This window comes from Pocillopora verrucosa, chromosome 9 (assembly GCF_036669915.1).
Source record: "Pocillopora verrucosa isolate sample1 chromosome 9, ASM3666991v2, whole genome shotgun sequence".
Lineage (NCBI taxonomy): Eukaryota > Metazoa > Cnidaria > Anthozoa > Scleractinia > Pocilloporidae > Pocillopora > Pocillopora verrucosa.
This window is the reverse complement of record NC_089320.1, coordinates 2,027,524-2,050,176: the sequence shown is the minus strand read 5'-3', so window position 1 is coordinate 2,050,176 and position 22,653 is coordinate 2,027,524. Positions and strand designations below refer to the sequence as shown.

Genomic DNA, 22,653 nt, shown 5'->3' with positions numbered 1-22,653 from the left:
GGCTTACTGACCTTAATCTAAATTTAAATTTAGGCAGTGTGAGGTTACTGTAACATGCTACGAAAGCTGTTTTCGAGAAAGTTCGATCATTCAGCTCTCGTAATGTCTCTTAAAGAGCGTACTTTCCCAATGAGCCCCGGCACAGTTCTAAGCGTTTTCTGTTTGCTTCTTTACTTCGCTGGATTCATTCGAAACGAGTCTAAATTCAATGAGTATGAACGAAGGTTGAAAACTGTTGAGGAATTCATACCTCAAGATAAAATGACACAAGCGAGGACGGATTTCCCTCCCTCTGAACAAGGTAATGTCCGACTGTCTTTATTTCAATTGCTACATGGTTGTCTGTTATGTGGCTGGTCGTGCTCCTTTAAAGTTATTTATGTAAGTTGCAAGTTACTCTAAACTGTTAGGGGTTTAAGCTTTTGATAAAAAGTATTCAAGAGCTAATGGTCATGTCTTCCGACTTCCGTTTTAGCACAACAGATATGAACGAGACTTACTTGTCTTATTTTCTTTTCACTGAGATATCAACATTACCGTATATCAAACGACGTAGATTAAAAGCTAACGATATGGACGACTCTTGTTTTACATGATGTCCATTCTCTCGTTTTCTTTACAAAATAATTTGGAGACTTGCCAAGGAGTAAAACGCAGAGGTTTTCAAGGTAAACAATACACTCTTTTTAAATGGCGACATTAAAATCGATGTGTTGCCCACTGCTTGGTCAACAAGAAACAAAAGCTTTCTCCTAAGTCTCTTGGTGAGCAAGAAAGCAAATCTCTTCGTCGAGACTCTTGTAAACCTAAGCCTTAAAATTTTGATTTAACCTCTCCTCATGCTCGAAATGATAATATTTGTGGAGAAATCAAATCAAGAGATAAACACGAGCCATTTGACGAGGGGTTAAATTTAAATTTCTCTAACGTCACTTTTGATAACTGGAAAAGATTTCTGTCCTCGCTACGGTCAAATTGTCCTTTCCTTCTTGTGTTTGCAGTTGAACTTGGATCGTTATCGTGTTATTTGAGATGGCAATGAAGGGTCTAATTAGGTTACTCTCCTTTTTTATTGATATATTTGATATATTTTCAGTCATACAAACCACCTCTGCCGAGCTTGAAATCCATCGACTGAAGCGTAGTATTTCACATCCACCTTCTTTAAATAAGTCGGCTGAGATGAGGAAAATGATAGAGGACATCGTTTATTCCGCTTGGAAGATTTGCCACAACAAAGCTGGTCTGAATGTTTGTCCTCGTGGCCGGCCGGGACCTCCAGGGAGAGCCGGACCCAAAGGTGACAAGGGAAGAAAAGGAAGAAAAGGATCCCAGGGAAGCATGGGACCACCGGGAAGAAGCGGAAAACAAGGAACCATGGGACCACCGGGGATAAGAGGACAGAATGGAATAAAAGGAGACATCGGGCCACCGGGTATCCCTGGTATCCCAGGGACTAAAGGTGAACCAGGAGAGTCCATCTCAACCCCAAAAGTAACAATTTCTCCACCGAAACTAGTCGTCAACGAAAGCAAAATAGCCTCGTTCTTATGCTCTGCTTCGGGAAACCCTGCGGCTCAAATGTTCTGGTCGAAGGTCAATGGATCTTTTCAAAGCAACAGGATCAAAGTGACGTCAAATGGTCTGATGCAGATCTCTGGTGTCCGGATGGAAGATGCAGGCGCCTACAAATGCATAGCGCGAAATATTCTTGGAGAGGATGAAAAAACTGCCATTCTCGTCGTTCAGAGTAGGTCTAAATATTCCATCTTACGTCCACATGATTCCTACGCCTCTGAAGTTTGAAAACAATTGTCTTTTATTGACGTTTTTCCTAGGGCAGCTCGAGGGATACAAAATTCTGGGGTTCAACAGTATATAAAATTTTAAAGTTGTTGTGAGCAAAATATTAGAATCAGATAAAACTTAAAAAAATAAAGCTCTAAAGATGGACAAGATTTTAGTATGGGAGCCACACAAGCGACAGTAGCTATCTTAATTCTATATAATAATGTTTCTCCCATTCATATACAGGTAAACCTACCATTTCACTCTCCTTCGGTCCAACGTATGTAGAGAAGGGCAAGAACGTCACTTTACCAAAATGTCATGTGACAAGTTTTCCTCCGGCAATCATCACGTGGTCTAAAGGGCGCGGTGAACTTGCGCATTCCAGAACAGTTGTGAAAGACGGAGAGCTGTCAATTATCAGTGCTCAAAATGAAGATTCTTATTTGTATGAATGCAAAGCCTCCAATATTCTAGGCCATGACTCAGCTTTGACAAATCTTGTTGTCTTGGATCTGCCCCGTTTTACAGTCAATCCACCTGCAAAGCTTGATGTAGGAAAAGACAGAAATATTTCAGTTCCTTGTCAGGCCGCTGGTGACCCTCAACCAATAATCACGTGGGTTAAAGAGAACGGTGATTTGCCAGTCGGAAGATCGCAAGTCAGTGTGGATGGAACACTTCAGATATGGAATATTAAGGATGAAGACTCGGGCATATATATCTGTACAGCCACATCAGCACAACTGTTCAAAACGTCTTCTTCAATGCAACTGACCCTTGGGAAAGGTGAGGAATGGCTTTATTCAACATTTTATTTGTTACACAAAGATCTATAAATTCCTTCAAGAATTAAGAGAAATCTGAAGAAATATATGTTAAAAATAACAGTGACTGTATTCTGGGCGGATTTCATAATCAGAGTCTATTGTTGGGTTATTTGACTACGAGGAGTATATGGAAAATGATTGATCAGTTTGGTTGTAATGTTCTTGTCTTAAAGACTCCTATCAAGTATACGAATGGTGATTGGTTGGTTTAAAGCATCTGGAAAGCTTTTGGGACAAGATTTCAACCTAGAGCAATATTCTGCAAAATTTCAGCTTACTAGAATTGCATCTGAAATGTTTTGGAGAAAATTATTTTAACATGGAGCAATATCCTGCAGAATTTTAGCTCATTAGAATTGGGTTAATGTGCTTTACAACTACGGTCTTAATAAACCATAGTTTGCAAAGTTTTTAAGACAAGCAATTAAACATTTTGATGATTGCAGCGGATTGAATATAAATTAATTCCTTGGGCTGTTTTGTCCTTTTTTTAGTTTTTCTTGTTACTTAACTCAAACAATAAAGTTATTAAATCAGTATTAGCTGGCAATTGCTCATTAAATTTCCTATCGGCTTACCTACCTCGCTAATGCATTAAAGTTAATATTTGCTACGATTTTATTCTCGACAGAGGAACCTGATATTTTCGAAAATTGAAAGGCAATGAGAGAAAAAGAACATTGAAAAAATCCAAGAAAGCAAATAAAGAAACAAACAGACAAACAATAAAAGGGCAAGGAAAAAAAAGTTTATTTGAGTCAGGAATCTACTTTCGTTAATTTTTATGCTCATGTTAGGCCCTGTATTACTTATATTTATTTAGTATGTAAGTCAGTTGGTGTGGCGGACAGGAACAGAATACCAGATGCTAGAGTGACAGCGAGCAGTTTTCACAATAGAGACTATTATCCATACTATGGCCGACTCCATGAAAACAGGAGGGGGGGAGCGTGGTGTGCAAAGACTCCCTCTGACAGAACAGACTATCTTCAAGTTGATTTGGGTACAGTGCTTTATGTTTGTGCCGTGGCCACACAAGGAAACAAGAAACAAAATCAGCGGACCACCACTTACAAAGTTCACCTGTCCACAGACGGTACAAACTGGAACATTTACAAAGAAAAAAGTATTGAAAAGGTTTGGAAAAATTAATGCCGTAATGATCCGATTTGGCGTCCGCTATTCCAATTGGCGACCCAATTCTATTTTGGTGATAGGGCTGTTAAAGTACATGTCCATTGAGATCTGCCATGGTTCATATTCCTTTGATTGCTTACTGAAAGCTATTATTACTGTTATATCCAAGTGAGTGTACAGATCCCCTTAAACGAATCATCTCGTCTTAAAATCTCGTGACGCTTGCTTGGCTGGTCTTTCCCCCCAAGAAGGATTCAGGGACAACAAGTCCGTTTTCCAGTCTTCATGATCCTTTTCAAATAAATATCAAAGCTTCGCTTTGCACATTCTGCTGTTTTTCGAAAAACAAATATGTGCCCTTTCCCTAATAAGCGTCCTGTTTTGAAGAAGTGCCCTCCCTTGATGTACCAAAAGTAAATAAGCGCCGCAGGAGCAAAATCGAATCATTACGGTAACTGCACAGCTACAGAAATTATTCTCTCTGGTTTTGTTATTCAGTATTAATCGGCTGTTTCGGCTCTTTTTTATTTGAAAATTATTATTATGATTATGATATTTGCCACTGAGTAAGGACCAAATCAGTTTGGAAAAAAATGAAAACTACAGAAGAAACGGAAAAAAATGACTCCATTCCGTTCTGGAACGCCTAACCCCGATTTAACGAGACCGGGCGATTTCGATGTAAGCCTGGGCGCCAGTCTCGTATCCACACCGAGTTTTCAAACCAAGTTTAAAATGACCTGCGGGGGAGAACAATTAAAAAACGTACGGTAGAGTATAAAAGAAAGTTGTCAAAAGAGAAAACGAGGTCTAGTTGAACTGGTTTATTTCTCTTTACTTTATTTCAGGTGTTCCAAGGAAACTCAGATCAAAGCAGCGTCGTGAAGCATTCGCTCAGAAATGAATTCAACGCCAGATACATTCGGTTTTATCCTGTCACATACTATAACTGGCCATGTTTGAGGGTTGAAGTATTTGTGCTAGAATAATAGGTCTTTTCATCCAACGGCACTAAAAGTAACAGGAAATAGTCAGTTTGATGGAAAAAAAAGCTCATGTTCAGAGTCGACAGTAGCCGGGAGAACAAGCAATTAACTTCTTCCCAGAATGAACTTACAAAGGTTTTTTAAGTAAATTCTCAACGGATCAGTAATTCCTAATGAATTATGTAATGAATATAATGAATTATGTAATGAATATAATGAATTACATTTTTTTAAGTGGAATTTGGTTTTGATTTCGTCGTTCTGTTTACGTTAAGCCACATATATCCAAAGGCAATCCAGTTAGGTCAATAGAGAAAATAATTTTGCATAGAAACCACACAAAACAACAACATAACGTAAACCGTGCGAATAAATGAATGAATTATTACAATATCTCATAATTATCATGACTCGATGAAACATGCACACAACTTACTAGTCGATAACGTAATTCCCCAAGCATTTTAACTTGATTTGGTTCCTCGCCGCTTCGGGCATCAGAAATAACTTAACTGTCATTACCACTCAGTGGTCGCTACTCATTGTGAAGTACGCTTGCGCACTTGGTATTCTCGGTGTTCCCTGCGGTTTATACGATTTGAAATAAAAGGCAACCCTCTTCCCCCCCCCCCCCCCAACAAAACAACACAAAACAAAAACCAAAACAAACCAGAAAAAAACTGTTGATATCATTCAAACGCTGATTGCAGTCAGCTCTCACTCTAAGCATTTTATCTCTTCACGCTCCCTATCCGACGTCTCCTCTCACTGGGACGAAACAACGTATTTCTCGTAGACAAGTATGAGGGAATTTACTGTTTTGACCGGAGAAGGACTGTGGGCTCATTCCTCAGGGGCAGTGGCTGGGTGTTTAATCTATACGTTATTGTTTGAATTTTTCCTGCTGTTTTTAACCACTCGAATGCCTCGATCACGAATTATGAACACTCGAGAACCATAGAGTAATTGTCATCTTTTTTTTGTGTAACGAGCGTAGGATGTAGAAAATTGGCAAGTACCCCACGAAAAAGCGCACCCTAGGGTCCAATGCTGGCATGTGGCAATAATGGTTTTCGGTCTGCTTTTGGTAATCATCGTGGAGAAGACATTTTTTTGGTTATTTCTCTATCAATCAGAGGTGAACTATGCCATTTGCATTTGCAGTTACCACAATTTACTCAGTTTTTTATTCATATTTTTGCCGATCTCATTCACAGACTCCAATGGAACTGATCAGGCTACGCCAAGGTTGTTTGTGACAATTCCTTTCACTATGGTAGTCACGTGACGATTATGAACATTCAGGCGATAAGTCACGCGACAAGTCCGACGATTTCTTTGTGTTCGCATTCTTTTAGTATCTAGATCAATATTTTGTTGAGTGTGGGAAGATGGCGGGCCTTACACGTACTCAGATTTTGTTGACTGTTGGAATGCTGATCGCAGGTTCACTTAACACTGTCACTCTTAAAGCACAAAACAACTGTTCGTAAGTTTCACTAAAGTTGTTGTGGGAGAAGATTTAAAGGCTGATATTGGGCAATCAGGAAACATTTTATAGAACTGTATTTTGTGTGTGTGTTTAATTGCACATTCTTGCTGGACTGTTGCGATATTGACTTCGTATGTTCAGTTACGTTGTTGACGCCTCGCTTCAGCGTTGGTTGTGAGCTAGTGAATTCAGTTGTGGCACTATTGAAACTGAAAGAAACATAGGTGACTCTGAAATGAATTTTCTACACATTGTTGAGTTTTTAACACGGAAAAGCTTGATAGATTGGATTGTGATATCATCTTACTTTTATTGATAAGGAGGGATCTTGAAGCCATCTTTTAAAAGGACACTTCTTGCACTTTGTACTTGTTTGTTATCTGCAGTAGATTGGGTTATCGTGTCAAGTTTAAGGTCTTCCAAATCCCTTGTTCATGTACAGTTCTTAAACTTTTGCAAACTCAGAGAAAGTCTACTTTTGCAGATTGTTTTAAAAATTTTTCAACAAAACTGTTATTGAATTTGGCTTTTGCATGATATCATGAGTTATCAAATCCCAGCCTTCCACCTCAGCAGATAACTCAGACCTCAGCACTGATAATTCATAAAATCATGCTCAGCCTCATCCAATGATTTCTTAATATATTTATATCTCCTAGAAACAAGTCATTGCATTTTAAGTAATTGATTTTGATTTGCTGATTGATATATTGCATACTTCGACAAATTTTTCCAAAACTAAATGAGAAATAAATTGTTACTCTCATTCTGTTCCATTTTGTTTAGAGCTAGGGGACTGAAAGATATGAATGGTAAAGAAGAACACCAATTTGAACATCCATGGATTCAAACTGCTCTAATGTTTCTTGGTAAGCTAAGATGTATGTAACCTTTGATAAATGTGTGTTTCATTTCCAGTTAAACCTGTATTTAAATATATTAATTAGCTGAGAAGAAAGATTAGGTCTGAAAGCAATTTTCCACAGTTGTCATGAACATGTGCACCTGTACGTATCTTACAGTAGTGTGAAAAATAGTATGTGATCATGCACCCATGTGGCTCAACGCTTTCCCCTACTGTTCACAGTTGGGTGCGAGATTGCTTGAACTTGTAATAATAATGTGTGTTATCAATGCATATAATGTAACATTTAAGGCAGAGTTTGTACTTTTTCACCTCAATAGGGGAGATGATTTGTTTAATTGGTTTGTTTATTCATCAGAGGAAGGAAAGACTAAAATACAAACAGGTTTGCATCTCTCTAAACACATCTGTACATATAATACTACATTTTTATGTCTTTTATGCAGTAACTGAACAGTGGCACATGCAGCCACATGGAATCTTTTTGTGTACTTGATTCATCATTTATACATATTAATTTATCCTTCAGTTGATCATCAGTACAGTGGACCAATCAAAATGAGATTAATACTAGATCAGCTGAAATATCATACATGTAGATTGATCAAATTAACAATTGGTTCATACGTCAGCGTGCATTCATCAAGATATGAAGCACGCAGGAAGTTTAGAGAGCACGAAAGATGCGTAAGAGTTGCTCAAGGCATAGCTGAGAGCAACTCTAGCTTCTTGAGTGCTCTCCAAACTTCCCAAGTGCTTCATATCTCAATGAACACACAGCTAACGTATGAACAGATTGTTTTATAACATTTTCAACCTGATGGAAATTTTTTTTTCTCGAGGGATTTGTTTGCTGACGTCATGAGTGTGCCCAATAGGAATATGAAGCACACTCACTCAATTGAATTTGATTAGACAAATTTACTAGCTATGTTATAAATGTGCTTGATTCAGAATGCAATTTTTCTTATAATATATTTTTATACATATATGCACTTTCTTCATTTATTATTTTATTTGATATTATTTTATTTACCTTGACTATTTTTCAATTAGAGATTGTTACATGACGGAATAGATGGAAGATCTTACAAAGAAGCTACACAAACCAGAAAAAGTCTTCAAAGGAGGTTTGCAGAGTGATTATTTAGCAGTTTTAGTAATAATTCATGTTTTAGGGAATAAACATACCTTTGTTAGACTGGGTTGGAGTCTACACATTTACCAGCCAGTCATGAAGTTTTTAGTGAGGGATGGGGGTGGGGAGATGATGGATCCCTCAGCCAGAGATGATATGGACCTGAATTACTATTGCTATGATGTTCTGTTTTAAGGTAGGTGCCCTGTTAAGTGTGGTGGATACTCAATATGGCATGCAGTGCAGTTATATAAGGATCATTTTTCATAACTGTGATTTGGAAAATGTCCTTAGCATCTCCCAAATCTCTCAAGCAAAAATCCAGTTTTCCACTGAGGATGACATTACTTTGAGCTGAATTAAATTTTATAGCTTGACAAAACCATTTTACTCATTTTCTCAAAAAAAATACAAAAACAATTTATGGTTGACAATGATGTTAAACATACTGTATATGTCTAATACTTGGAGTTTATTCCTCTTGCAGGGTGTTTCAGTGGATCTTTGCCTTTCCTGCTTTATGTGACCTGTGTGGAACCACTTTAGCAAGTGAGAATATGTATATTTTACCTTTGTTTTAAGAGAATACCTATAATAATCCCTCTGAGGTATTCCTCATACCTAAAGCAAACTTCCAGAAGGATATTTATAACCATGCAGAGTGCCTTTTGTGTACTTTTGAAATGGGTGAAATACTGATAAGTTTCTCCAATCTGAAGCTCCTAGGTCTCTAACCAATTTATGTATAATGTTACTATCTCGGTAAATCTTGCCATTAACCTTTTTGTTGAGCACAGAGAGTTTTTCTTTCATGGAGGTTAATGAAATCAAAGACACCTTCTGAGCTTCTGGGAGACAGATACTAACTACTGTAAGAGTAATTTTTCTCTTTTTCATTTTACCCCAGCAATTGGTCTGCTTTATGTTAAAGCATCAGTATGGCAAATGCTGAGAGGTTCAATTATAATATTTACTGGTTTGCTTTCTGTAAGTATTTAATAATGTATAATCTTATTTTATGTCCAAATGTTTTCGGAGGCATACAACAGCAGATGCTCGTTGAATTTAAGTAATATTCCAAGTTGACACTGTTGAGATATACGTGTGTTTTTCATTAAAGGTATATCTGTCTTAATAAATTAGCGGAAACTGCAGTGGTGTTGGAGGTATAAAATGATGTTTCATCTCTATACCAAGTTATTCAGTTGCTCACACACTGCATCATTTTTTCAGTCATTTTTAATGCACTTATGAAAGGACTCTTGCATGTGAAAGAATGATTTAGAAGGGAAAAATAGTTATATATGTGGAATTTTTGCTTCTTCGCAAATAATAGAAAATCTTTTTGAAGAGAAAGTTGTGGCCAATTCACTGGATAGGAATGATTGTAACTGTGGTAGGTGGAATCCTTTAAATTCATTCAAATCATGCAAGTTTCTAATTGTAAATTATTAAAGAAGGTACATAAAGTACATGGACGCATGCGGAGACGATTATCAGCTTTGAATCCAACTTTCGTAATGCTAGTTACCGTAATTTCCGTCCATTTACCCGCGCGGCAGATTACCCGCATCGGCCAATTTTTGCATTAACGAGGGAAAAATTTCAACAGATACGCACTGGCAGATAACCCGCACCCAAAAAAAAAGAAAATCATAGTCCCACACAAAGTTCCTTCGTTGTTTTTGTTGACGTAATATCCGTTAACGTGCAATAAATTTCCACTCTTTCTGTCGTCGCTGTTTCATTGAGAATGATACTGCATGTGAAAATCTGTTCTAAAAAATCGATATCTCGAGATCTACTAAGCCGAAGAAATCGCTTAAAACGGGAAAATACTCATTAACTCAAGGCAATGCTAGCCAAGTAAATTTCACTGGTGCGTCAAATATTTTGTCGCGCTATTAATCATGCGGCGCCACGAAATGAACATGTCGGCACATTTTCCGAGTGAATTGCTCTTAAGCCAGCTTTTTCACAATTAAATTCTTTTATTTTCAAGTTCACTTCCTGTGTAATTGAGATTTGTTTTTTGAACTTAACAAAGAAACAAGCTGTAAAATTTACAAGGTAAGAAAGTAAGTACACTTAAGATAAAAGCTTTCTTACCGAGTTTTGTAGTTAGGTTTTCGTTTTGCATCGGCTTTCATTGAGAGCATTAAAGTCCCTTATAATAATGAGCAATCAGCCCGTAACAAATGAAATATCACATAGGTTCTTTGAAGAGTATCTTTTAGTGGATCTTGTCATCTCTGTTCTTTTTCCTGCTTATATTTTTAAAACTATAACTGAAGCTTTGAAATTATCATATTACCCACACCTTCCTGTAACCCGCATACCTGCGGGTAGTCGGCCGGAAATTACGGTAGATGAAAAGCCCCAGCCCTCCCGCCCCGGACTCCATGAAAACTCGAAAAGTCATTCCATGCATTAGAAGTGGGAAGCGAGCAGCGCGAGTCACATAATGACTAAGAGAATGTGGTAAGCCACCCAGCTTTAAAAAATTTGGTCTTGACGTTGCGACCGTCTGCACGTACGTAAACTCAAGGAACTATGTTCAGCGGGGTATTTAACGAACGGAGTAATCCAGAATTAATTGATTTTGGAAAAAAGAAGGAGAAGAAGAAATGAAAAGAGAAAATTTAATGACAAGGAGAAGTTTCCAGTCCACCATCGAAATAAATGTGAAAACCATATGGTTGGTGAGCCTAGATTTTACCATTAAAAGGGCCTGTGTGTATGCATAATTGATGTATCCTTTCCTATTTGTTTCTCTATTTTAGTGGACCATTTGTTTTAGTGGAAAAGGATAAATTCCACATGTAATATTTGGCCGCAGAACAGCGCTAAAAAACTTTGAGGAACCTCAATAGTAAAGAGGCGTAGCCAAACTTAGCCGTTTGCCAGTTGCCTAGTGCTAACTAGAATGTTTTACAGGATTTCTTTTACCCTCGTCAGGTTGGCTTAGTTCTTGTTGGACTGTCAAGTGTTCTCAGAGATAAAGAGGCATCTCATCCTAAAGCTGGTTTAGGTAACTTGTTACAGAATTGCTATACTGTTATTACTTCTGATGCTGATTCAGTATCATTTCTATTATCTTCTTCTGTTATACGTTTATTTTTCAAGGTTTAAATGATAAAAATACCTCGAATAAAAGTTCTATCGGATAACAATGCTCCAATTGTTATCTTACTCTGAAATATTCGGCTACAATTAAGTATTATGACTCTGATGTCTAATGCTTCCATTTAAAATTTATTGCGCTCACAAATTATTTTGCTTATCCTGATTTTACAGGTATTGCTTTTATTCTTATGGGTCAGTGCGTCAGTGCCACACAGTATATTGTAGAAGAACGGTTCCTCAAGGAGAAGAACTTTCACCCTCTACAGGTTGTTTTCGGTCATTTCTTTCTTTTTATTGAAGTAAGAGCGAATTTTCAGTGGGTGATGTGCCCTCTTTTGCTGTGTTTTGGTCGAATTTCTGTAGTATTCGATATATCCTTTAGGAGAGAGAGAAGTTGTAATTTACCTTGGTATTTTGACGATTTCAGTAGACGATTCAATGTAAACATATTTTGGAGTAAAAAACTCTGTAAAGCATCAATTAAATCAACTATCTCTCGTTTTTTTTGTTTCAAGTCGGTCCCTTCCCTTACCAGTATTGATTTAATCTCTTCACATATAAAAACACAGATCGCCAAGTGTGTATGAAAGAACTACTAATACTAGTTAGTTTGCCTTCGAACGATGTAAGCTTTTGAACATCTACTTCTGAGGTTGAAATTCTTTTCCGGTACTTTCATGTGCGGATAATCATAATGGAGAGGCTGATTTTATGCTGTTTGTCTCATAATTCATACAGGTTGTTGGAATGGAAGGCTTTTTTGGATTCACAGTCATGGCTGCTGTAAGTGCCGTATGCAGCTCAGTTAGGAAGGCTATTGAAAAAATGTTTAGCAACAACCTAAAACAAGAAAAGAAATGCAAATCAAGGCATTTTTTCATTTAGTGGGTTGGTTTTTTTCACGGAATGGCGCTGCAGTTATTCCACTTGATGGTATTTTAGTGGAACAATCGTCATGCAAATTGTTGGTTAATTGCAATATGGCATTATCAATTATTTTAATTTACATGCACGTATGACACGGTGACTTTATTGCTTAGAGTTAACTTAAAATGTGAAGTTGCTGTTGTTGTTGTCGTTGTTCTGGGATAAAAAAAGCACCAAGAAGTGTGAATCGAGGAATATCTGATGAATGTAACCCCAGACCAAAGAGAGTTTCGGAGTTGTGCTCCGCTTTGGAGAAGAGCCTGGGTATCTTTCTAATTGTTCCAAGAAAAACGTGGGAAAAAAAACTTTCTAACTGATTAAATTAATAAAGGTATAAAAAATAAGCGATAAACATTCTCGCCCTAGAGTCATTTCAATCAAATTGTTTTATTTTAAAAGATATCAAAGGGGCTAATGCTTTTAATGCCAAATCTCTCAAAGGTTCTTTCCTGATGTCTCGACTGAAATCAATTTAGTTGTTTAAAAATTTTTGTTTATTAATTTAACAGGTGGTCCTTCCTGTGCTGTACTTTATTCCAGGAAGCCAACCTCACCACAGCTACGAAAACAGCCTTGATGCTCTGCTGATGATAAAAAATGATACGACTCTTGCGACACTTATAGGTCAGAAAAATTTCATATGTCCTTTGGCTTCGTCAGCTTTATTAAAGTAATTTTCAATGAAATGTCAAAATTAGAGCAGGCTTTCCTTTATAACGGGCTGTGATTTTCAGGGTACAGTAAAAAATTTGCTACCCATTGAACGAGGAAAAAAATTGAAAACAGTCATTATTTGGTCACTTGTGCTTTCCGCGTTCAGATGGTGAACCTACTTTCGCATAGTTGAAACATTTTGTTTATATTTTGTTTATATTTCTTGGTTTATTTGTTGATTAGATATTTATCTACTGACTTATTTCGTTGCTTGTTTCTAGTGTTTTATACTCTTTCTATCGCATTTTACAATTTCTTTGGATTGACCCTTACGAAGTCTCTAACAGGTAAGACTGGTGTTTCATGAAACCAACTTCAATCATAGAGCATCTCCGGCTAACGTTGCTTTGGACATAAATGGATTTATGTACTTAATTTAGTTTTACAAAGAATCTAAGACAGTTTTTACAAATCCCTTTGGATTGACCCTTACAAAGTCTCTGACAGGTAAGACTGGTGTTTCATGAAACCAACTTCAATCATAGAGCATCTTCGGCTAACGTTGCTGGATATAAATGGATTTATGTACTTAATTTAGTTTTACAAAGAATCTAAGACAATTTTTACAAATCCCTTTTGTTAAATTTACAAGACCACAATAAACAAATGGACCCGAATTCGCATTTTATCATTTCCACGCCAATTTCATTCATGTGCTTCACTACCCTAGTTAGCTCAAGTAAATGCCCGTTCGTTTCGTTTTTATATCGTATTGCAAATGCACACAGAACATTCCACCTCATAGTGTTCATGTGACTTAAAGGTCTGGAAACTACACCAACTGTATTTCCTTTTCAGCGGTCCACAGAACATTGATAGACGCCTGCAGAACAATTGTGGTGTGGGCTGTAGAACTGTTCATACACTATGCCCTTCATGAGGTATTCCTTCATCGTGATTCCATTAAGTGTCATGACCTAGTTTCAATGATGGTAGTTTTTGCATGGAGACAGATTTCAGCTCTTGAACAAAAGCGTCACTTGCTGCTTCATGACACCCCTTCCTTCATGACACACCCAATGGATATCACATGATTTCATTCGTTAAAAGTGACAGTTAGAGCAAGATAGCAGAGCCAAATAAACGTTTGCGCTTAGCGGGAGCTTCACAGGTTCCATAGCAACGTTATATGAAAATGGCGGACTCTGGAATCATCGTTTTCATTGGATTACTCATTCGAACAACGTCTTTGATTTACGCTTGCTCGAATGCAGTTTGTTGTTGGAGGTTTCTTGAAAATTTTCCTCGCCGCATGTCCCCGTTTTTCCGAGTTTATCTCAGAACTTATTGTGTTGGTTTAATTATTTATATGCCATTTGTTCAATGTTGGACAGTCGTAAAATCAAGTCAACCTTACCTTACCTGCTGTAGCTCCTACTTGAATCGGTTGTCGGTTGTCACTTGTCCTGAACGGTCAACGGGTAGATAATTTCTTTTTCTTCTGTAGCTCGCTCTGTATATTATCTTGGTGTCTTCATCGTTCTTTGTGGCGGTGCGGTGGCCTCATGGTTAGTGCGCTCAACTCCGGATTCCGAGTGGTCCGGGCTCGAGCCCTGGCCGGGGTCATTGTGTACAAATGGGTACCAGGACTAGCATCCCATCCAGGGGGGAGAAGCAATACTCCTAGCCGCTTCATGCTAAGGAAACCAGAGCTAAGCGCCGGCCCCATAGGCCATCTGGGCCTGTATAAAGGCTTTTTTACTTACTTCATCGTTCTTATGTACTCAATTAACTTCATCCTATTATTATATTATCTCCCCAGGATTTTGGTGAAACGTGGGATAGAAAGTACAGCATATTTCAAGGTAAAACTTGTTGTCTTAAAAGCTAACCCAAGGCAAAACTGCTGACACTTCGCAGTTTCCTCGTGTGGTGCAGTCTGCATTATACCCTTGATTCAAAAAACCACCTTTACCACAAGCTCTTATATACACGAAAAAATTCTAAGTCCGAACAATAAGGTGGATTTCACGAACCGTAGAAAGCTCGGTACCTTCTATTGAGAGAGTTGCGGTCCGTGCGACCAGCTCATTCTGCACTGGTAGACAAATCTTTTGAGTCCAAACCGATCGCTACTAAATTTCCCACAAATCTTATTTCACCCACAAACCGTTTCAGTCTATCCTTTAGGGAACAACTGCCAAGTTTACAGTCTGCAATAACTGCAGCAACCAAACCTTAAATTTTATAAACCATTTAAGAGCGGGTATATAGGAAACCTCCATCATATAAATTAGTTTTAAAACTGCTCAATTTGTTTTTTAGGACACTCCTTTCTGGTAGAATTAATATGACCGATTTGGTTTAATTTGGAAATCTTTTATTTTTTGTAGTTGATGGATTTCTTTTCCTGATGCTTGGCACAGCTTTGTATAACGAGCTATTAATTATTCCTCCATTGATGCCCAAGCCTGATGCATCTCAACAGGCAAGATAATCACACAGTATATATCATTCCAAATTCTAATTCTGATTCTTCCGTCAGTTTTTGCACGTTTGCTTTTGTCCTAGATTATCGAAGTGCTCCCCAATTTCAAATGGTAGCGATATTTAGCTTTGGAATCGCTTTTTATCAAGCGCTCCTGATCATACCCACGATTGACAATGACCCAGAAAATAGAAGTATATGGTTTTTAGAACCAGTGACCAGACTATGAGAATCTTTCTATTTTATAGCAACTTGTTGTAGCTTTAAGTATCTTGTATGACCTCTGTCAATACATAAAACCAACTCCTATCTACACAGGATCAAGCTTCAAATGAGATAGAAAATGGCGATGTAGACTTACCGGAGAATGAGCCATTTCTGAGAGGAATTGACAAAGCAGAACCTTACACTGGTGTTATGTGAACTGAGACCGATTCTATCCACATAATTACCCTTTGTTTCATAAACACGTGGTTCCAATTGGAATGTTTTGTTTCCCTCATTAAGAAATACGAATTTTGTGCAAGCCTGGCATTGTCAGTTGAAGAGAGTATTGCCTTGAATTATCTACAACAAAGCCTCATGCATGCTGGGGCCGAAGATGCACCTGCCCTTAATGAAGATTTAACGTACGCGCTATTTTGCAAGGCTATTTTGTTCACGTCTCTACCAGAGCCGAGCATAGCATTTCATTGTGGATGAAAACTAAGGTTAATCGCTCATCTTATTTTTTATAACAGAATTGTTAGATGTCCTGCGTGTCTTTTAGAATGCCAGTCAACTTGATCGTAATCAGCAGTAAATTATAAAATAAAGTCGCTAAAGAAAGTGGGAATGAATACACCCAAATGATGTATATGATGTTGCCTTGAGTTTAAATTAAAAGCTATTTTTTAAACTGTCGCAGATTATGTTTTTAACAAATGATTTATTTTTCGACAAGTAAATTATGTAGTGTATGTACAGATCGCAACTCTTATACGTTCTCTCAGTTCAACGTAAACACGCTTCCAACAATAAGTCTTCATATCAGTTTGACTGTCCATTGAAAGGGACAGTTAGTCCAAAGGACAGTTAACAAAATCATCTCATCATCTACAAAAAGATGATAAAAATTATGATAAAAGTAATGACTTTGTATCATTTACTACAACGCCAAAAGGCTCATGCGGAATGAAGTTTAAGATAACTATATGTACAAAATACTTGTTGATATATCACAGCTGTGCATTTACTAGGGTGAAATGTCTAAAGAAATTTTGCCGTGTAAAGGAAAGCGCTGCATTTTATGTTTACCTTTATGATCGAGTTGATTATCTGTGGAAGTTCGGATGGGTATCAGTTCATATTTCAGTGGATATGATTTGATATTTGCGTCGGTTTTTCTTGATAAGTCATCATGAGGTAAAATGAAATTTTTTTCTGTACAAGTGCTTGCGTTAAGAAGACTTTGTGACTTGTTTTTCTGTCTCTTGGAATTCAAACTCAACGTTGGCAGCTAGGATGTTTCTCTTTCGAGCACCGCTTTGCGGAGCTTTCAATTCATCGATCTTTGACATTTGCTTTGTTTTGGGGGCATCGTAAGACACTGTATCTCCAACAGAGTTAAAATTCATTGCTGGAGTCAGAGATGGAAAAACCTTGCGGGACAAACGATGGAGTCTACGCCTTACTTCCCGCTTAAAATGCGCATGTCGAAATGCGTAGAGAAATGGATCTAATAGGGAATTAATGTTTAGACAAGTAACTGGAAGCCATTGACCGATGGAAATTTTAAAAATGGTGCTTTTAAAAGAGTCGCCATTGAATTCAAAAGGGTTGCTCTCCAGCTTGGCAAAGATTGAGAACACGAGGATGAGAATAATAGGGATAGCAAAGAATATAAAGTTTGTGAAAACCAACAAAGCGATTTTTCTTGCAAGAGATATCTCTCGCTTCACCCCAACCTGATTGCTACTCCTTTTCACAAACCTAAAAACCTTGAAATATAAGGGAAGGTTCGCCAAGTAAAGCAAAACAATGCATGCTAGAGAAGAAAGAAGAATCAGTGATGATCCTGACTGGAATTGTTCATCATAACTCAAAGGAGTGCAGGCTCGCTTTATGTTGTAATGAAGACCCCCAACACCAAATATGGGCAAGACAGCGAAAGTGATGGCAGTAACCCAAGCAAAAAGCAATGAGATGTGCGCACCTTTCGCTGTCATGCGCTTGGAAGGGTTGACACAGTACACGACAGCAAGATACCTCTCGAGTGTGAGAAGCAGTGAGATGGACACAGAAATCAGCTGTCCCGAGATAAAGATGGGACCAGTGGAGGGCTGCAGCTCTTTTCCTGCCCACATAACCTCTTCTAGAATACTGTCGATGTTCGAGATGTTTACATGGGCCACCCATATTGCGTATATCCCAATAAGCAGGTCGATAACTCCTGTATGGCTTATGAGAATAAAGGACGCTGTCTTTCGTAAGTTGCGGGACGAGAGAATAAAAAAGATGACAACACAATTGAAAAAGATTGTAAAGGGGCTAAAAATGTACTCCAAATAAAACAAGTGCTGAGGAAGGGATGTCCGTTTTTTAAAGTATGGCATAACAACGTGACGGAATTCGCATTCCGACTGCTTCACGCACATGCACTCGGGCGAAAATCGGTGTCTTACAAATCTCGTAGGATCCTTCTTCCCAAATTCAAGAAACTCCATTTCATCAAACTCTCGAAGGCATTCCTCAGCCTTATGCTTTCGTTGCGCCTCGTTGACGAGATTTCTTGGGTTAACGACAGTGCAGTTTGGGCAGAATTTACACCAAGTTACCCCCCTGAGTTCTTTGAGTTTAGGAAGAGCCAGAATATTTTCATCTGGGACCCAGTCGATTGTTCCAGTAATATCCAAGTATTCAAGATCACGGGTACTATTTGACTGGTTACCAGACCAACTCCTTATATTATTCAGACTGAGATTTCTGGGGAAGAAAATTATGGGAAAAATAAACTTTTTTTCCTCACTGAAAAACCTTTGTATTTAATTCGATTACCAAGCACTGTTTGATAAAGGAGCCTTCGTTCCAATCCTGAAGAAAAATCGTCCCCTCTCGGGAGGTACGGAATTTGGACTCGGGGACGCGACTGAAACCGAATCTACTACGATATTTTTCCCACCGATATTTTCAGTATTTCTGCATCACAAGCAGCCGTTCTATATCAAGGTTTCGCGTTAACCTGTGTTTTTTTCTCGATGCCTCTATTATATCATTTGGCGATCTGTACCCATTCGCTCTGACAAAGGGCTAACGCTTAAAACGTCAGCTTTGAAACTCTTTACGGTGACCAATTTTCATTATCAACTCAGTTGAAAAAGCCAGTTTATTTGGTTATACTCCCCCTATCGACACAGCACCACAGGTTCATAAGAAACTTGCCCCTCCATTCTTTTGTACCTAAGTAAGTTCCAATTATAATAAATAGTTTGACTAGGAAATGAGTGCTCCCTGGTTAATTCCTGTTCACACATAGACATGCCAGTTTATGAAAAGGCGAGATATATTTAGGAAACAAGTGCGTGTGCAAAATTTTCTGGCTTAAGAACTATCGATTTTTCTCTGACGTTCACGTTTTAGAAGCGTCTCAGCACAGGCAACCCAGTGACATTTAAACACCTTTTATACTTACAAATATTTCAGGCGGTTGAGGCCGGCAAAGAATTTGCTGTCAACCTCCCCAATGAAGTTTCGTTGAATCGAGCTGAAAAACGAGTAGGAAACGAGAGCTTGAAGCACAAGTAATGGTGAGAATTTTTTTTTTCCAAACGGATCTCTTTATGATCACTTTGGTAGCCAACTAACACCCATTGCACAACAGACCCATGATAATGGAACACAAACACTTACAGAAACTCCAGGAAGAGGAAATCAGCCAACAGACCTTCTTGAGTCAGATTATGTATCTTGTTTCCGTCTAAGACCCTGGTGAAGAACACAACGTAAAAAGATTAATAGATAAGGTTAACCCGCGCCTTACGCGCCTTACGCGCCTTACGCGCCTTACGCGCCTTACGCGCCTCTTTTTTTCAACTTACTCACTGGAACAAAGTACAATTAATTCCCATGGACCAAAACCTATGACAGCCGGGACTAAACTCGAGTTCCACTTTGCTTCACATTGATTCACTATATTTGTACCCTCTATGAGAATAAAATCCAGTTAATCTGAAGTTTACATTTCCTCCGCGCGGTCATTTCCATAGATTTATGATTACCTTGTGTTGCTTTGTTGGTAGTGTTGCTGTTTACCGAAAGATGAATTGTATTGTTCCTTTTGATAAACTGTTTGTTCGTAATGAGCGTCCACATACATTACAGAGTAAAAAACACATGTTGGTAAAAGTTTCAATACGAAATTTTAGGACTATAACGTTTCTTGTTATCAGACTTAATTTTCTTTGAAATTATTTTCATTTTCAGTTGGTTTTTTTTTTTAATTTTTTTTTATTTCAACGCTCTTCATCACCCTTTCCCTGGCTCTCTTCCAGTATTGACGCTGAAGCCCTTGGTATGACATTTAATCTAGGTCTTTTAAAAGTACATAACTCTGGGAGAGTGGTTTGGAGTGGCAGCCAAATTAAATATGGTGTGTGGTTAATTTTTCAATATTGCTTTTTATTGAACTAGTTCTTAATGATGCATTTTTGCCTTTTTTTAAATTTAATTTTGAATAACAAAATTTACATTAGTACTTACAAGTTTGTGATATTGCGATATTTACGGATGACGAAAACTGGCACTTGAGACAAACCGTTGTCGGACAAGTCTCTGCAAATGTAAAAGACAAAAGACGAAGTGTAGTTATTCGTCTAAAACAAAAGGAGTGAGTGAATATTATCCCAGAACCTATATGGTACAAGACGTAAATTTTGAGGGGAATTTTGAACGCTTTTGCAAACGGTTCACTGTTTATGAGTTTGGGACTTTACAATGTTCCCCTAGACAATCCATTGCTAGTTTTCCTCTTTAATAGGTGGTAATTTCTCTGGATGAAAAAGCACTTGCGTTGGGATAAACTTGTTTTCACTACAGGGAATTCAACTTACCTGCGTTCATTTTCATTTCATGATTCAATTTTTTATCGATCAACAGGAATGTATTGAAAAAATTTAAACGTTATAATGCAGCTACCGAAAAAAAAAAGACACAAATTGTTTGTCAGAGAAAAAATTAATTCAAAGTAGGAACAGGTAATTTTTTTTGAGATATAATAACACAAGGGAATAGCTGATTTGAAATCTGGCTCTATTTTTCGTCACTTGAAACTAACAGTCTAAAAAAAGAAACGTTAAGATTGAATCTTTCCTGTTTTGCACCCAGATTATAACCTATCGATAATTATCTTTAGATAACTCCTCCTGTCCACCTTCCGCAAATAAAGACGCATTTTTTATCCTCCTATTCTCTTTTTGTTTCCTTCACATAATACCAGTGACGGTAAAAAAGCAAACAAAACATTAAAATCGTAGAAAACGCTTTGAGATTTCCTCTCTTGTGAGGTCTACTATTTTATGCCACTGTCGCTCTGACATAACTTGGGTGAATAGGTTTGATAAATACTTCCTTCCGTCTTCCGCTGATAAATAATAACTTTTCTGGCTTTTCTTTGAATTTTATTTTATTTCTATTTCCTTGAGATATCCGCAATAACAATAGTTGCTTTGCATTCAGGGAGAGTTATTGAAAATCAGCAGGACTGTTTTCGCCACAGAAAAACAAAAAAGACATTTTCTGATGCCCTCACTTCTCCATCTCTATCGTGCAAAACTAAGAAAAACAAACGAATTTCGATAAAATTGTGCACTTTGCAGTGAATTCTAAATCCCGCTATTGCCTCCAAATAATCACCTTCAAACGTCAAGACAGCGTCATCGCACAATTCTTTATTGAGATTATAATTTTTTCCCCAAAGAGCACCTGTAGTTCAGTGGATATGCGACTGACTTTGCAGAAAATTCTCGATAAGGCTATTAACTAATTGCAAAAGCCTTCTTCTTTACACAATGCCTCCGGTTAGTACTTCAATACATGTGCTAATGAATAGATATATTTGATCTTTTAAAATTTCAGGCGAAGCTAAAAAAAAATATTTTCTTGGTAATGGCAATAAAGATGAACCTCAATAAGAGTGGAAAGTACAACAGCTCAGTACAAAATAACTTTAAAAGAAACCTTTTGCTATAATACAGTGGAGATCTACTCACAAAGAATCCACATCTGGTGGTAGAAGAAGACTATTCTCACTTAGATTTTTTCCGGCGAAGTTGCATTTGGCCAAAACCTTTCCGGACACTTTTTCTCGCGAACAGCGACAATCGTTTGCACATGACAGGTAGCTGTAAAGGGTATCGTCGTCAGTGGTGTCCAAACGTGTGGGGAATAGCGATACCAAAAGAGCACACGACAGAAATCGCACGGCCATGACGAAAATCCGTTTGAGTGTCTGTTCACTTTAAGAGATAGATATCCTCTGCAATTACACCAATGTTATTTGAAAAACTTTGAATTTGCATTTAGTTTATAAACATGTGTTTGCGAAATTAATTGTCATCCTTGTAATTAAAAGTCAAACAAACGAAAGACAGTGTTGGCCGATAAAATTTTAGCTAACGGAGGCTCAATTTGTGCTGAGTTTAGCCACTCAATTTTCCCTGACAGATCTTGACCCATTTGGTGAGCACTATTCGAGGCTATCAGAGTATTCTGTTTAAGGTCCGTAATTTATATAGACATACCTGAATCACTGATGAGGCCAAGAGCTTTTGATTTTTTGTAGTTTCCACAGACGTGGAATTAGGAATTGTCCTCTGTAAATGTCACTTCTTGACATGTAGTCCAAAATATACGTTCGACTGATGGTATACTGTGTTGCCGTTTGAGAATTGAGCGTGGGATTTAAGTGTTAATTACAAGCTATTCAAACAGCTTTGCACCTGCTAGCAGCTGCAGGAGAAAAAAACATATCCTCGCTCGTAAGCCATCATCTTTGCCATCGATTGGTTCAATAATATTAAGGAAGACTTTAGGATAAGAGTTGTAACCTGATCACAACATTGTTACATAGTGATATTAAGAGGTTACTACATAGCTCATTTATTTGGATTTGTGATGTGCACCTCGCCATTAACAAGGAAGACTTAGAGATTTTCTTTGAAAGAGTCACTAGTACGTTGATGACAAA

The 22,653-nt window shown here is 37.7% G+C and overlaps 3 protein-coding genes across 5 annotated transcripts; 2 read left to right on the top strand and 1 right to left on the bottom strand.

The window, feature by feature from the left end:
- Positions 1-42: 42 nt before the first annotated feature.
- On the top strand, positions 43-5,101 carry LOC131791393 (uncharacterized). The gene is made up of 5 exons (XM_066171742.1): positions 43-301; positions 1,097-1,750; positions 2,035-2,577; positions 3,442-3,755; positions 4,604-5,101. The coding sequence occupies exons 1-5, from the start codon at positions 55-57 to the stop codon at positions 4,742-4,744; spliced, it is 1,899 nt and encodes a 632-aa protein (XP_066027839.1). The 5' UTR covers positions 43-54; the 3' UTR covers positions 4,745-5,101.
- Positions 5,102-6,045: 944 nt separating this feature from the next.
- Positions 6,046-16,378, top strand: LOC131791392 (solute carrier family 35 member F6). 3 transcript variants are annotated; one of them, XM_059108723.2, is made up of 16 exons: positions 6,046-6,230; positions 7,020-7,102; positions 7,419-7,483; positions 8,155-8,228; positions 8,724-8,785; positions 9,144-9,223; positions 9,573-9,632; positions 11,195-11,267; positions 11,534-11,628; positions 12,101-12,145; positions 12,799-12,913; positions 13,225-13,290; positions 13,802-13,884; positions 14,766-14,808; positions 15,337-15,431; positions 15,750-16,378. In XM_059108723.2, the coding sequence occupies exons 1-16, from the start codon at positions 6,133-6,135 to the stop codon at positions 15,852-15,854; spliced, it is 1,242 nt and encodes a 413-aa protein (XP_058964706.2). In that variant the 5' UTR covers positions 6,046-6,132; the 3' UTR covers positions 15,855-16,378. The 3 variants fall into 3 exon arrangements, with proteins under 3 accessions (XP_058964706.2, XP_058964707.2, XP_066028638.1); XM_066172541.1 differs by having other exon boundaries at positions 6,061-6,187; XM_059108724.2 differs by lacking the exon at positions 9,573-9,632.
- Positions 16,377-21,904, bottom strand: LOC131791380 (follicle-stimulating hormone receptor-like). Its single transcript, XM_059108711.2, has 5 exons — positions 21,677-21,904; positions 20,169-20,240; positions 19,320-19,394; positions 19,102-19,173; positions 16,377-18,395 (listed from the first exon to the last, which is right to left on the bottom strand). The coding sequence occupies exons 1-5, from the start codon at positions 21,892-21,894 to the stop codon at positions 16,871-16,873; spliced, it is 1,962 nt and encodes a 653-aa protein (XP_058964694.2). The 5' UTR covers positions 21,895-21,904; the 3' UTR covers positions 16,377-16,870.
- Between the last annotated feature and the right edge of the window lie 749 nt (positions 21,905-22,653).

Bases quoted from the DNA above. Each gene is read 5' to 3' on its own strand.
- LOC131791393 (XM_066171742.1), top strand. From the start codon at position 55: ATGCTACGAAAGCTGTTTTCGAGAAAGTTCGATCATTCAGCTCTCGTA. The intron at 1,751-2,034 runs GTAGGTCTAAAT...ATTCATATACAG, and splicing joins TGCCATTCTCGTCGTTCAGA to GTAAACCTACCATTTCACTC. The intron at 2,578-3,441 runs GTGAGGAATGGC...ATATTTATTTAG, and splicing joins GCAACTGACCCTTGGGAAAG to TATGTAAGTCAGTTGGTGTG.
- LOC131791392 (XM_059108723.2), top strand. From the start codon at position 6,133: ATGGCGGGCCTTACACGTACTCAGATTTTGTTGACTGTTGGAATGCTG. The intron at 11,629-12,100 runs GTTGTTTTCGGT...TAATTCATACAG, and splicing joins AGAACTTTCACCCTCTACAG to GTTGTTGGAATGGAAGGCTT. The intron at 12,914-13,224 runs GTCAGAAAAATT...GCTTGTTTCTAG, and splicing joins GACTCTTGCGACACTTATAG to TGTTTTATACTCTTTCTATC.
- LOC131791380 (XM_059108711.2), bottom strand. From the start codon at position 21,894: ATGGCCGTGCGATTTCTGTCGTGTGCTCTTTTGGTATCGCTATTCCCC. The intron at 19,395-20,168 runs GTAAGTACTAAT...GTTCTTCACCAG, and splicing joins TATCGCAATATCACAAACTT to GGTCTTAGACGGAAACAAGA. The intron at 18,396-19,101 runs GTAAGTATAAAA...TTTCTTCCCCAG, and splicing joins CTCAACCGCCTGAAATATTT to AAATCTCAGTCTGAATAATA.